This window comes from Podarcis raffonei, chromosome 8, assembly GCF_027172205.1.
Source record: "Podarcis raffonei isolate rPodRaf1 chromosome 8, rPodRaf1.pri, whole genome shotgun sequence".
Classification (NCBI taxonomy): Eukaryota; Metazoa; Chordata; class Lepidosauria; order Squamata; family Lacertidae; genus Podarcis; species Podarcis raffonei.
In genome coordinates this window covers 48,514,413-48,527,534 of record NC_070609.1, presented here as the reverse complement: position 1 = coordinate 48,527,534, position 13,122 = coordinate 48,514,413, and the positions used below count along the sequence as shown (strand labels likewise).

General features: G+C 46.7%; 1 protein-coding gene across 11 annotated transcripts in view; it reads right to left on the bottom strand.

Annotated features, from left to right (window-relative positions):
- ZFHX3 (zinc finger homeobox 3) overlaps positions 1–13,122 on the bottom strand; it is a 255,803-nt gene that overhangs the window by 38,926 nt on the left and 203,755 nt on the right. For all 11 annotated transcript variants that reach the window (XM_053399816.1, XM_053399814.1, XM_053399815.1 and 8 more), the window contains one exon: positions 885–998. In XM_053399816.1, the coding sequence (XP_053255791.1) occupies positions 885–998 (114 nt within the window). The remainder of the gene's footprint in view (positions 1–884; positions 999–13,122) is intronic.

Sequence of the window (13,122 nt, the reverse complement as noted above, 5' to 3'; positions counted from 1 at the left end):
TGAAATGTTTCTGGACCAAGATTTTCTTTTGTCTTTTTAATCATTTAGTGACTTTGTGCATCACAGTTGTAAACTATTCACAAATCTTTTAACTTCCTACATAAAACCCCATACCACACCCCTTAGGAAAGCAGCAGTATCTGCTCTGGGACTAATTTGTCCAGACTAGAAGGAACAAGACTTTCACCTTTGAAAGGCTCACTGTCTCCTTGTTTGAAAACAAAGTCTAAGAAATCTTTTTTCTTTCTGATACAACCCCTGCTTATCAAGTAAATCTTACTTCAAGGACTGAGAAAATTTTGACAGCTATTATGACTTGAGATGGTCTTCTGCTGCTGGACAAATACAGACCCAAACTGTGGAGTATGGACTGATGCACCAGACCAGCACAAGAAAAATTATTCGTACGATTGGCTGGATAAAGGGTCAGACCTCTCTTTGTCTCTTCTGTCTCTGAATCAGCTCCATACAGAACTAGCCCAAGGATTTCTCTTGCCATAGTCTTCTGGTTCGTAGGAGGTAAACATCCACCTCAACTGTTCAGAGTGATTCACATTCAGGCTTAGGCAATTTTAGAATTTGCTCTAGATTTTGCATTATTTCACAAAAATCCTTTCATCTTCAAAGTTCACTTTTTTTTTTTATAGAAACAGAGCAAGTTCACTCTATATAACACCTCTTTCCTAATATAAATATGTACTGCTGCTCTTACAAAACAGGATCAACAAGGGGATACAAAATGCAGACTGACTGGGAATATTCTGACTGAGAGAATGATTAAGACAAATTTGAGAACAGCCTCCAAACCCACTGTAGGAAAACTTTCACTCTAGCAAAGTGTGTGAGAGAGAACCAGAGCTCGGCTTCCACTGACTATCACTCACCTGCCGCCCATTTGCCCTCATCCTTTTCAACAGCAGTCTCTGCATCTTTAACAGGCTCTTCTGGATCGGCAGCTGCCTCACTAGGAGGCCCTTCTGCATCTTCAATCAACTCCTCTGAAATGGGAGAAGAAAAAGAAGGAAAAGAAAGAGGTAAAAACTGCACTTGACACCTGCAGCAATGTTGCCTTAAGTCACTTCTTCTACCTTCCCACATTTGCTCCTACAATGGACTCTGGGTTGTTTCCCATCTCATTTGGGAATCCTCAGGTGCAGCCCCAATACATGCTCCCTTTAACTCCAAGTCACAGCAGAAACTGAGCGGCTGAAAAGGGACCCAAAGGGGGTCCTGGTGGAGAAGCCTTGGCAATTGCATGGCAGGGAGGCATGCAGGAGGTGCTATAGGAGCAACAGAAATTGTGGCCACTGCTTCTTACAAGCAGTGTTAGAAACTCAGATATATAACCTAATTGCCAAATGGCACCTTAAACCTAGGTTACGGTCACCACAACGGTATGTCTAGGCACCATTTTCCCCCAATGGGATTTATTATTACACTCTGTTGCCTACCTGCTTAAGAAAGCTGGAGAGGCCAGCTAGATGGAGATGTCAAGTCACCAACCTGGAATCCAGAGATCTCCACGTGCTCACAATTGAACCCACACCAGACACAAAACACACCTGGCACCTGGCTAATTTCTAACACTGCTTACAAGCTCACTGGATACAAAGCTCAGGCTAGGAGTCTGTGGATTCAATTTACATCTATTTCCCTGGATAATCCCCTAAATCTCCTGGGAAGAGCTTTAGTTTGGCCTCCAAATTTATTTACCGTATTTCATTTGCATGCCACCTACACAACCAAATGCTCTGGATGGTTTGCAAACATCGAAAAACAGAATACAATCCACAATTTTTCACAAAACAGTAAACCCAAAATAAAGTAAGTCAACAATAAACAAAAACAACCCCCCCAAAAACCAACAAACTATGACTATAAATACAAATGAATGAACATACACAGGAGCTAAACCAATTTAAAACTGTCAAGGGAATGTACATATTGTGGTTAGGTGTCCTGAGAGAAAAAGGCCTTTTCACCAGGCACCTAGCAGGGGTGCCAAAAGAGCCTCTCTAGGCAGCCCATTCCATAACTGGGGCTGCACCAACAAGGACCAGTCCCTAGCAACTACACACATCACTTCATTAGGCAGGGAAACCTGGAATCTCAGGGTCCATACAGGTATATACAGGAGGTGGCGATCCTTGAAGTAACCTGGCCCCAAGCCATTTGTAGCTTTAAAACAGTGATGGATAACATTTTTTTTTTAGCCTGGGGGATGTGTATGGTTCTGGGGAACTTTCCAGGGGCCACATGCCAGTGGTGGGCAGTGCTAGAAGCAGAAGTGGATGGAGAGAACGCCATTTTCACCTTTGTACAGTAGGCTAATTTCTACGCAGACTCACACAACCCTCTATCCTCTATGCAGCTAAGATAGGGGCTCTGTCTGAGTTCAAGGACATGTTCCAGCCAGGTAAAAACACTGCTGACAGGGCTGGTATGCAGCTGAAGGGAGGACAGAATCGGACCAGAGATTAGAAGGCAGGTAGAAAGCTCTGAAAACTGACAACCCATGCTAGTTACTGACCAAGGCTGTGGAGGGGAAGGTGACAAAGCTAACTTTCACCGTGTTAGAAAGCAACCTGAATAAAGCATCAGTCAATCAGCTCACAAGCATTTGGAAGCAAACAGGTAGTCATCATCAGTTAGTATACACCTGATAATTCCACTTGGCTCTTCAGTCCAACCAACCTAGTCAAGCAGATAAAATGGGTGTGATGTGTACCTTGGGGTCTGGCCATCAGCAGTGCTTTTGAAATGGCCCCACATGGCGGTCAGTCTGCACCCGTGGGGCTGTCAGGTCTCAAACTTGCCTTGAAATCACACAGTATCCCCAAAGCCCTGTCCTCTGGGTCCTATGTTTGGACAGTCTGTTTGGACTGAATAGTGAGAGTAAGACATCCCATCTGTGCCTGAAGCAGTAAACAGAATACCCAGGAAAGATAGTCACACCTGTTCTTTAGCACTAGGTAGCCATCAAAAACATTGTACCACACACACAGCACAACATCAGGGGCCAAACTGCTTTGTATTGATATCACATATTTTTGTGGGGTGGGGGAGTTCTACCAAAACACCCACTGAAGTATAAGTTGCAAAGTTCCTAAAAAGAGGAAGCTGCAGCAGTACTGTCCATTCTCGTGCCATTCACTGTCTGCACTCTGTGACCCTCACATGAGCACAAAGCAAAATTTGTGTGTGCCTCAAGGATCCAATAGGCAGTGAAGCAACTAGTGATGTAAGCCCCGAGAATTTAAGATTGGCCTCCTGGCAGGAGAAGAATCTCCTTCCTCGCTTTATCAGCAGAGAAAGCATAAAGCTAGCTGGGATGCAAAACACACTGATTGTGCATCTTCTATGGAAAGGAGAGGAGGAGATGTAGTAATGCTTAGTACGTCTATAAAATGCTTGAGTGTTCAAAGTACTTTATTGGCATATGGGCCAAGCCTGGAGCAGCTCCATGGCTTTGAATAAACCTTCCTCTAAAGAGATCTGCCCACTTATGAGGTAGACTAGGTTGAGGGACACCCAGTGATCTTTGTGACCAAATGGTTATTTGAACCCATAGTGCTCTAGGGAGCATCCAACACACTAACCACTGTACCACACTGCACTGCTGGAGGAAGGACATTCATGCCCTTACTTGCTCTTATTTAAACAAGCTTATAGAGGCTGAACTGGTGGTGAAGCCTGGAGAAACAATTTCCAGCTGCAGATGCTTTTACTAGTTGGGTGGGGTAATAATAATACTAATAATACTAATAATAATTACTGTTAAGACTGGTGGCTGTTTCATCTAGGGACTACTGGCTCCATCTGAGCTTCACCTTTAAGCAAGAAGAAAATGTGGGCCTCCTGAGCAGTCTTTCTCCTCCAGCCAAATGTTGGAAAAAGCTCCTCAAAGGAAGAAAATGCCCACCAAGCCCCTTCTGGCCCAGCCATGCTGAAGGTCCCCTGCAGTCCCAGCAGCCACCTAGAGGTGTCACCCTCTCCAAAGCAAGCAAAGGATGGCTGGCTGGCCAGCCGGCTGGCTGCTAACTTGCGACTGGACTGTCTGGGCTCCCCTCCGAAGCATGTGGAAATAATATACGTCTTCCAGCAAACTGTCTGGTTCAGAGGAAATAAAATAGGACATTCATAAGCAGTTACACCATCTGTCTTTATACCATCATCATCAACAACAAGGGGGAAAATAGCTCTTTAAAATGGATGAAAGCCCAGGCTGACAGTAACCAGGAAAATGTGAGCTATGAATACCAATAAAGGTAGAAAAATGATTAAAAAACAAGGATACACACTGCAAATTTCTCTCCTCCGCTCTGCTGCCTTGTTTTATTGGCTAGCCCTGCAAAGGAGATACTGTCTCTCAAGAACCAACCTGCAAATGGGGGGCAGGGGGGGTGTTAGGAGGAGGACAACACTGGTTATAACAGCAGAAGAAGCCCATTATTTGGGGTGGGAAGGGAAGGGTAGGGAAGCAGCTCAGCATTGACCTCAGGCACTCAAGAGCCCTTCTTTCTAGGATTCCCTAAAAACATTATACAGTGGCAGCAGTGCCTTTCATGTGTAGCGGGAGAGATGCCCCTCTGCCTCCTGCCAGGGCTCCACTGCAATTTCTTTAGGGGAAATTCTTTTTTAAAAAGCAGCTACAAATAGAGCATTAGGCATAGGCAACTACAGGGTGGTGATGGATGACCACTGTGGCTGGGGACAGAGAATGGAAGGCAGAGTGTCACTAGTCTAATCCCAACCTTTCCAACATAAAGTGAGCACACAAACACAGACCCATAGCATTCTCCTAGAGCTGAGGTCCTTCCCCTAGACCACACTGGGAACTCTCCCAACAAAAGAAAGAAGAGCCCATGTGGTAAAGCTCCCACCTTCAATCCTTGGGCTCAGCTCATGCTTCAGCAGCAGAACCCAGAGTCTTTACCCCCTCCCCTTGTAGGCACCTCACCCAGGTGTCTTTTTCCAAATAAGCATTTCAAGGAGGCCACCAGCATTGAAAGGGAAGGGGAAGCATCACCTGGAGAGGGACTAATTCTGCTAGCTAGCAAAATGAGCCTAAGTCTCACAAGTTATCCTTAGGCCCTTACTGTAATGCCTTATCCCAGCCCCAAGTTACCAATGGAACACTTTTACTTTGGCCAGGAAGGACAAAAAACCCACAGACCTCTGAGGGGCAAGCAAAGGGTGAGCAAAGCTCTTGCAAAGTGTCCTGGGTCCCACATGGACCACAGGGCCTGTCTCTTCTGCTTCTACAAACTTGGCAGACAGGCTATGTAGCTGCTGAGACAGGATATGTTCCTATGTCCCAAGCAAGGTCTGATCAGTGTGAACCAAAAAGGACAGATTGCAGGGAGTTGTCTGGTAGAGACCAGCCAGGCGCCTCCCCAGACAACTGATGCACTTGCTGACCCCCCTGAATCATTCCTTAGCTGTGGGACTTGGAAATCCAAATAATTTCATGCTTGTCCTGCTCAAAGTTCTCCACAAAGGAAGGCTCAAGTCAGAGGGGTTTTTTTTTGCCTCTGGTGAAACAAACGTTGTAGACAAACCCTATTTCTCAAGAGGAGGCATCTCCTCCCGGCCCTTGGTGAAGTGCACAGAATTTCCAATCTAAGCTTAGTCAAGAAAATGGGCCTCAGCCCCCACCTCCAATCAAAGGACAAAAGGCCCCACGACTCCTGCTCCTTCACACATCCTGACGGACAGCCTTAAAGCCCTGCATGGACAATCCACCCACTTCCATCTGGAAAACAGCCAGGCGAACAGAGCCTTTCCCCCCTCTCCATTCCCTTAACAAAATGACAGCCCCCTCGTCCAAACACTTCAAGGGCTTGCAGGGTCTGGGGTGGAAAAGGACAACAAGAAAGGAGGGAAGTAGAGCATGTTTGCCTCCCCACTCCCGCCCGTTCCAGTAGACTCAAGAGCCGAGAAACATTAGCTGTCACGAACCACAATCAAATCGGGTTTGAAATATTTAGCAGTGGCTTGGAAAATGCGATGGTGCAGCTCTGACAGGCGAGATGGGCACAGACACCCATTTTCCATTATAATGGAAATATCCAGCCTGTTCTGAATATGTATAACCCAGAAAAATGTATTGATTTTTCATTCAGCATAAAAAAAATTGAAATACCCTGCAGCTGTCAAAAGCCTTTTGTTAAAAGCTCATCTTCCTGGAATGAGGTTTACCAGAAACAAGTTTTAATTGTACACAGGCTGCTTCTTTGAAACACAGAAGGATAACCTACCCACCCCCACCCACCCCGTTAGCAAGAAAAATTCCTACTATGTCACCCCCTACTCCACTGCCTCAACAAGAGACTGCTCCCATCATTGGACAGTAATAAGCAGGCTGCAGCCCTGGCATAAGGGTGTGTTGAATTTTTCAACTTTTAACTTCCAAAAATAAGGAGTGCTTAAAAGTTGTAACATGACTTGGGAATTCAAAATATATTTTGGTTAAACTAATATAATTTAATTTTACTTGGTAAGTAAAATGTGTGTAAAATGGCACAGAAATCATTTTAAAAGATTGCCAAGTGCTTGCAGTTATATTACATATTAGTATTCTTATTCTTATTTATTGTTATTTCACAATACCTGACATATACAGAAGACAAAATTAAAATCTTTTGGTTTTCCAAAAACAGTTTATGTGCTTCCTCATCAAATGTAGACTTACCAAGCTAGGACTTACCACTGGACAATATTTTTGTCTAATCACAAAAATATTAGCAGATTTGAATTTCTCACCCCAAAACATATTTTCAAGACCCCTCACTGAAGAAATTTGCAAAAATTAGGTTTCACCCTCTAAAATGACACTGTCAGAAGCAGGAATGACACTGGGAACCTCCATGAGGAGAGCAGCAGTAGAGACAAATAGCTTGAGACTGCCAGGTCATTGGCCCAGATATGCAAACACATACAAACACACACACACCCATCTTCAAAGAAACCCTAGCGCCAACTACTTCTGAGTGCACCTTGTCTGAAAAAGCCTGGATAGAAATGAAATGTCAGATATAAATACAGAAACTGGACAAGTCAACAAAGACAACTCTGAGCTGTGGTTTCATTTATTCCCGCAAAATAAATCAGCACTGAAGATGCTGTTTGCTCCAGGCTCTAACCTAGAGGACAGATGGAAGCCTTTCCTGTTAACAGTCAGGAAGGAGGGACAGTCCAAGAGTTATTCCAAGTTCTGAACAAATGGCCTATACTCTTTAAGCGGAGAAGATCAGCAGCTTCATTCAGACCAGGACTCCCTGAACATTGCTTCCAGCCAGACCCACTTCACACATGGCATTTCCTCAGCACGGAAGTCATCTCTGTCATGTTCAATAATAATAATAATAATAAATTTTATTTATATCCCGCCCTCCCCAGCCGAAGCCGGGCTCAGGGCGGCTAACAACACTAAAACAGTGCAACATTGTAAAAACATTATAAAAATTAATTAAAATAAAAATTGATGGCAACCATAAACTAAAGTTTTGTAAAGATTGCCAAAGGAGGGAGTCAGGCTGCGCCCTGACCAAAGGTCTGGTGGAACAGCTCTGTCTTGCAGGCCCTGCGGAAAGATGTCAAGTCCTGTAGGGCCCTTGTCTCTTGCGACAGAGCATTCCACCAGGTTGGAGCCGCACCCGAAAAAGCTCTGGCTCTAGTTGAGGCCAGCCTAACCTCTCTGTGGCCTGAGACCTTCAAGATGTTTTTATTTGAAGACCGTAAGTTCCTCTGTGGGGCATACCAGGAGAGGCGGTACGAGGGTCCTAGGCCGTATAGGGCTTTGAAGGTTAAAACCAGCACCTTAAACCTGATCCTGTACTCCACCAGGAGCCAGTGCAGCTGGTATAGCACCGGATGAATGTGATCTCGCAGCGAAGACCCCGTAAGGAGGCTCGCTGCGGCATTCTGCACCCGCTGGAGTTTCTGGGTCAGTCTCAAGGGCAGCCCCACGTAGAGCGAGTTACAATAATCCAGTCTGGAGGTGACCGTCGCATGGATCACAGTGGCTAGGTCAGGGCGAGAGAGGTAAGGAGCCAACTGCTTAGCTTGGCGGAGATGAAAAAATGCCGCCTTTGTTATAGCTGCAATCTGCGCCTCCATGGAGAGGGAGGTATCGAAGATTACACCCAAACTCTTAACGGACGGTGCTGGCACTAATTGCACCCCCGCAAGAGATGGGTTGCCCCCTCAATCTCATATCGTCCCGTCCCAGCCAGAGGACCTCTGTCTTCGAAGGATTTAACTTCAACCGGCTCCCACGTAACCATCCAGCCACAGCTTCCAAGCATCTGATCAGTGTGTCTGGGGCCGAGTCAGGATGGCCATCCATCAACAGATAGAGTTGGGTGTCATCAGCATACTGATGGCAGCCCAGCCCAAAACTCCGGACAAGCTGGGCGAGGGGGCGCATAAAGATGTTAAAAAGCATTGGGGAGAGTATCGCACCCTGGGGCACTCCACACACCAAGGAGTGGCGGGATGACAATTCCCCCCCAAGCGCCACCCTCTGTCCCCGACCAGAGAGAAACGAGCGCAGCCATTGAAGGACTGTGCCCTGGATCCCCATGTTGGCAAGGCGGTGGTCCAGGAGTTCGTGATCGACCATGTCGAAGGCTGCTGACAGGTCTAGAAGAATCAGCAACCCCGACCCGCCTCGATCCAGCTGCCTGCGGAGATCATCTGTTAGGGCGACCAGAGCCGTCTCGGTCCCATGACCAGTGCGGAAGCCGGACTGGAATGGATCCAGAGCCGATGTTTCATCCAGAAACCTACCAAGCTGTTCCGCAACCGCTTTCTCAATCACCTTACCCAGGAATGGAAGATTCGAAACCGGGCGGTAATTGGATAGATCTAAGGGATCTAATGATGTTTTCTTTAAAAGCGGGCGCACCACTGCCTCCTTCAGTTCCCCTGGGAATGTCCCGGTGCCAAGGGACAAATTGATGATATCCCCCAGGGGGGCCCGCACCTCGTCTGGACACGCTCTAATCAGCCAGGACAGGCACGGGTCGAGAGGACAAGTGGTGGGCTTTCCAGCTTGGAGGAGTCTGTCCACATCGGCTGGGGATATCCGGTCAAAGTGGTCCAATACTGGACCCGAGGACAGTCGAGGGGCCTCCAGTTCCTTTATTGTATCCAAATTGGCAGGGAGGTCATGGCGGAGCAACAGGACCTTCTCCGCAAAAAAGCTCGCAAATGCCTCACAGCTGTGTGTCAAATTGTTATTTAATTTTGGCTGTCCTTCGAGGGACGTTAAAGACCGAATTATACTAAATAATTGCGCCGGGCGAGAGCTAGCGGATGCAATGGAGGCCGAGAAGTAGGACTTCTTAGCGGCCTTCACTGCCATCTCGTAGGTTTTCATAAAAACCCTATAAGATGTTCTTGAAGCTCCGTCACCGGCACCCCACCATACTCGCTCTAGCCGTCTGAGGTCCCACTTCATTTTCCGGAGCTCCTCGGTAAACCAGGGAGCCCGGTTTCTGCAGGGTCGCAGAGGCGCTTAGGTGCGATCTCATTGATGGCTGCCAGGAGCTGGGTATTCCAGCCCTCAACAAGCTCAGTCAATGAGTCGCCAGGGGGAGAAAGGTCCCGCAAGGCTTGACGGAATCTATCAGGGTCCATCAGCCTCTGCGGGCGAGCCCAAATTGGCTCGCCACCTAAGCAGGGTGGGGGTGGAACGTCAATCCTGGCTTTCAGAGTGTAGTGATCAGACCATGGCACCTTCATCGAAGGAAACATGATCACATCTATACCGACGCCAAAGATCAAATCCAGCGTGTGGCCTGCTTGATGTGTGGGGCCCGAAACAAACTGGGAGAGCCCTAGTGTCGCCATGGAAGACACCAGGTCCAGAGCCTGTGAGGAGGGAGTGGCATCAGCATGGATGTTGAAGTCCCCCAATACCAATAGGTTAGGGAACTCCAAGGCCCAGCCAGCCACCGCCTCCAGCAGGCCTGACAGGGTGGCTGCTGGTGCGCTAGGTGGCCGGTACACCAGCCAGACAGCCAAGCTCACCTCGGAGCCCCACACTAGGCCAACACATTCAATGCCGGGGATCGATGGCGATGGTAGAGCCCTGAAAGAACAATCTTCCCGGATTAATAATGCCACCCCTCCCCCCCGGCCCACAGTCCGCGACTGGTGGAGGACGGAGAAACCTGGGGGCGCCATCTCTCGTAAGGTAACAGTATCCCCTTCGCGCACCCAGGTCTCTGTCACACAAGCCAGGTCGACCCCCTGCGAGATGAAGAAATCTCGCAGGGTGGCAGTTTTGTTGCCTATAGACCTGGCATTGCACAACACCAGTGACGGAGGTGAGTAATCCTTGCTCACCCTACCCTCGTCTCTCGGGATGGGGCGCAGATTGGAAGGGGTACGAGCATATCCGTATCTCGATCCCCTTCGCCTATGACATCTGCCCCCACCGCCATACCTCCCTCGCCCCTCCACAGTAGGAATCCTAAGCCTCATCCTCGCCTCCATTTACAAAATATAAAAGCAAACAAACAAAAAACAATCACACCAAAACAAAACCAATCCCCACCCCACTCAACAACCATCCCACCCCAACCCAAAATAAAACAAAACAAAATAAAAATACATGGATAAAACCACTGTTTATGGTGGTACAACAAAGTAAAAAGTAAAAACACCTTTAAAACACTTGAAAATATATAAAAACATTTTAAAATTTTGCTGCAGCAGCACCAGTGTCCTTAAAGTTGTGGCGGTGGTCAGTGTGGGCCCCGCCCCCCCCCGGGCCCAAGGTGGAGAATGGGCTTGCAGGGGGAAGAGCCCTCCCCACAAACTCACAGCAGAGCGGCAGCAGCAATGTCCCGAGGCCTCCTTGGAGCCTTATATGCTGAGGTGGAGTATAGGGCCCGCCCCCAGGCCCAAGGTGGAGAATGGGTTCAAAGTGGTGTACACTTTCTTTGTGAAAGTTGCTCAATCACGTTTTCTGCATTATCAGTTTTATTGCCACCGAAATCGACAGTAGTGCACCTTGTGCTGTACAAATGGGCCCCTGCTCCAAAGAGGGCATGGGCCAAACAAGAAAAAGAAATGCAGGGATAGCGGTGCGTATTTGCAGCAAAGTGCTGACTACCCCTGTCAAGAAAACAGTGTCAGGTAGAAGGCAGGTAACACCAAGCCAGTCTTTACTTGCCAGATTGTCAGATTCACATACCAGGTGGTCAGACCTGCCTGGATCTTGCACAGGGCAGGAGACAAGAACTCTGCATCCATCTGGAGGAGCTGACACCACAGCACCCCTCCTCCTTACTCTGAACTCCTAGGCCAGCCATCTAGAAGTCATCTCATCTCACAGACTAGCTACAATACCACCAATTGAACGACATCTTCAAGGTAGATAAAAAAATTGGTTTTGCGATAAAAATATCGGAATAAGAGAAAGGTCTATTAAAAAATAAAGACAAATTACTTTCCAAAATGTACAGACTATTGCTAGACTGGGAAGTGAAAGAAGAAGTAAAATCAGTTATGGTGCGGTGGGTGAAGGACTTTGGATATAACATACAGGTGGTGGAATGGGAAAATTTATGGAGAAGGGAACTGAAATTTACAGCTTGTTTTACTATAAAAGAAAACTTTATGAAGATGGTATACAGATGGCACTTCACCCCCAGCAAATTGGCCAAAATGTACAAAATAAACTCAAATTTATGCTGGAGGTGTAGAGAGCTAGAGGGAACAATGTACCACATGTGGTGGGGTTGTAAAAAAATTAAGAGTTTTGGGGATTATTATTTTTTAACTGTTTAAAATAACGTTTATCAAAAAACCTGAAGCCTTCCTCTTAGGCATTATGGCATCAGACATCCCAAGAGAGAAAAGGAGGATTTTTTTGTTTGCAACAACGGCAACGAGGATGCTGATTGCCAAGGGGTGGAAAGGAGAGAAAATTCCATCAAAAGAGGAGTGGCAAATTAAACTGCTTGAATATATGGAACTAGCGATTATGATGGAAAAGATCAGGGATAGATCGACCCAAAAGTTTAAAAAGGAATGGGAGATTTTAGGCAATACCTAAAAAAATTTGTCCCCCACATTAAAACTTTAGAATGCTTTGAATAACTCTCGGAATTGCATAAGGTATAAATAAGATTTAATACAAGTTAAGTTTATTGAAAAATAGGGGCAAGTAACAAGGAAACAAAGAACCCACCACACCAAGGAGGTCGGAAGTCAATGGCTGAAATATTTTTGTTTTCGCGTTGTACTGTTTTCTTTTTTTTCTTTTTTTGATTTGTAAGTTGTGTGCTGTGGGGTCCCCCTGCCCCCATGTGTATCTGTGTCGTTTATAAACCAAATAAAGATTGAATTTTTTAAAAAACAGAAATCAGAGCATCTATCCTTGGCTCACTATGCATATGAGCGTAGGTGTGCAGAAGAGAGGCCTTATGGGTATTCTACAATAAACACAGTGTTTTGCTCCCCCCCCCCAATACAGGTCTCAGGCCAAGTACAGATTGGCTACATGCCCAACACCAGTGAGCAATTCCTGAAGGAGAAGCCACCCAAAGGTTGGCTGGAATACCCAGAAGGTATTTATACCTTGATACTCTCAGGTAGTCCAAATGCAGCCACCAAAGACAACCTTCTAGAAGCCACAGGCTTATAAAGGGACAAGAACAGAAGAAAGGACATACAAAACCCCCATTCCACAAAGGCAGACTCAGTGCCACCCAAAAGTTTTGTTTAAGGGCAAGATGCCAGCTGAATCCTTGCTAATGGGATTAAATCTGATAGTTTGTAGCCATATCCAGAGGAGTCCTAGTAACCCCAAGGCATTAATTGCAAAGTATTCTGGCCAGGGTTCTTTGGATTATGTGGTACAGTCGTTGGAAGCGTGACCACGTTTTTTTGGGCTGACCCTGGTAAAAGTGGTGGAGGGAGAGATTGTTTCTCACAAAACTGTCCTACCTTTTGAGCCTCTCAGACAAGAGCTATGGGTCAGGCTACCTCTCCCGCAGACAACATTTCCCTCTTAGGCAATGAAGTACTATGTAGGAAGAGGGGGGTGTATGGCTTGACCCCTAGCAGGGCTCTACACAAAACAATTCATCTTTTTTCAATTAT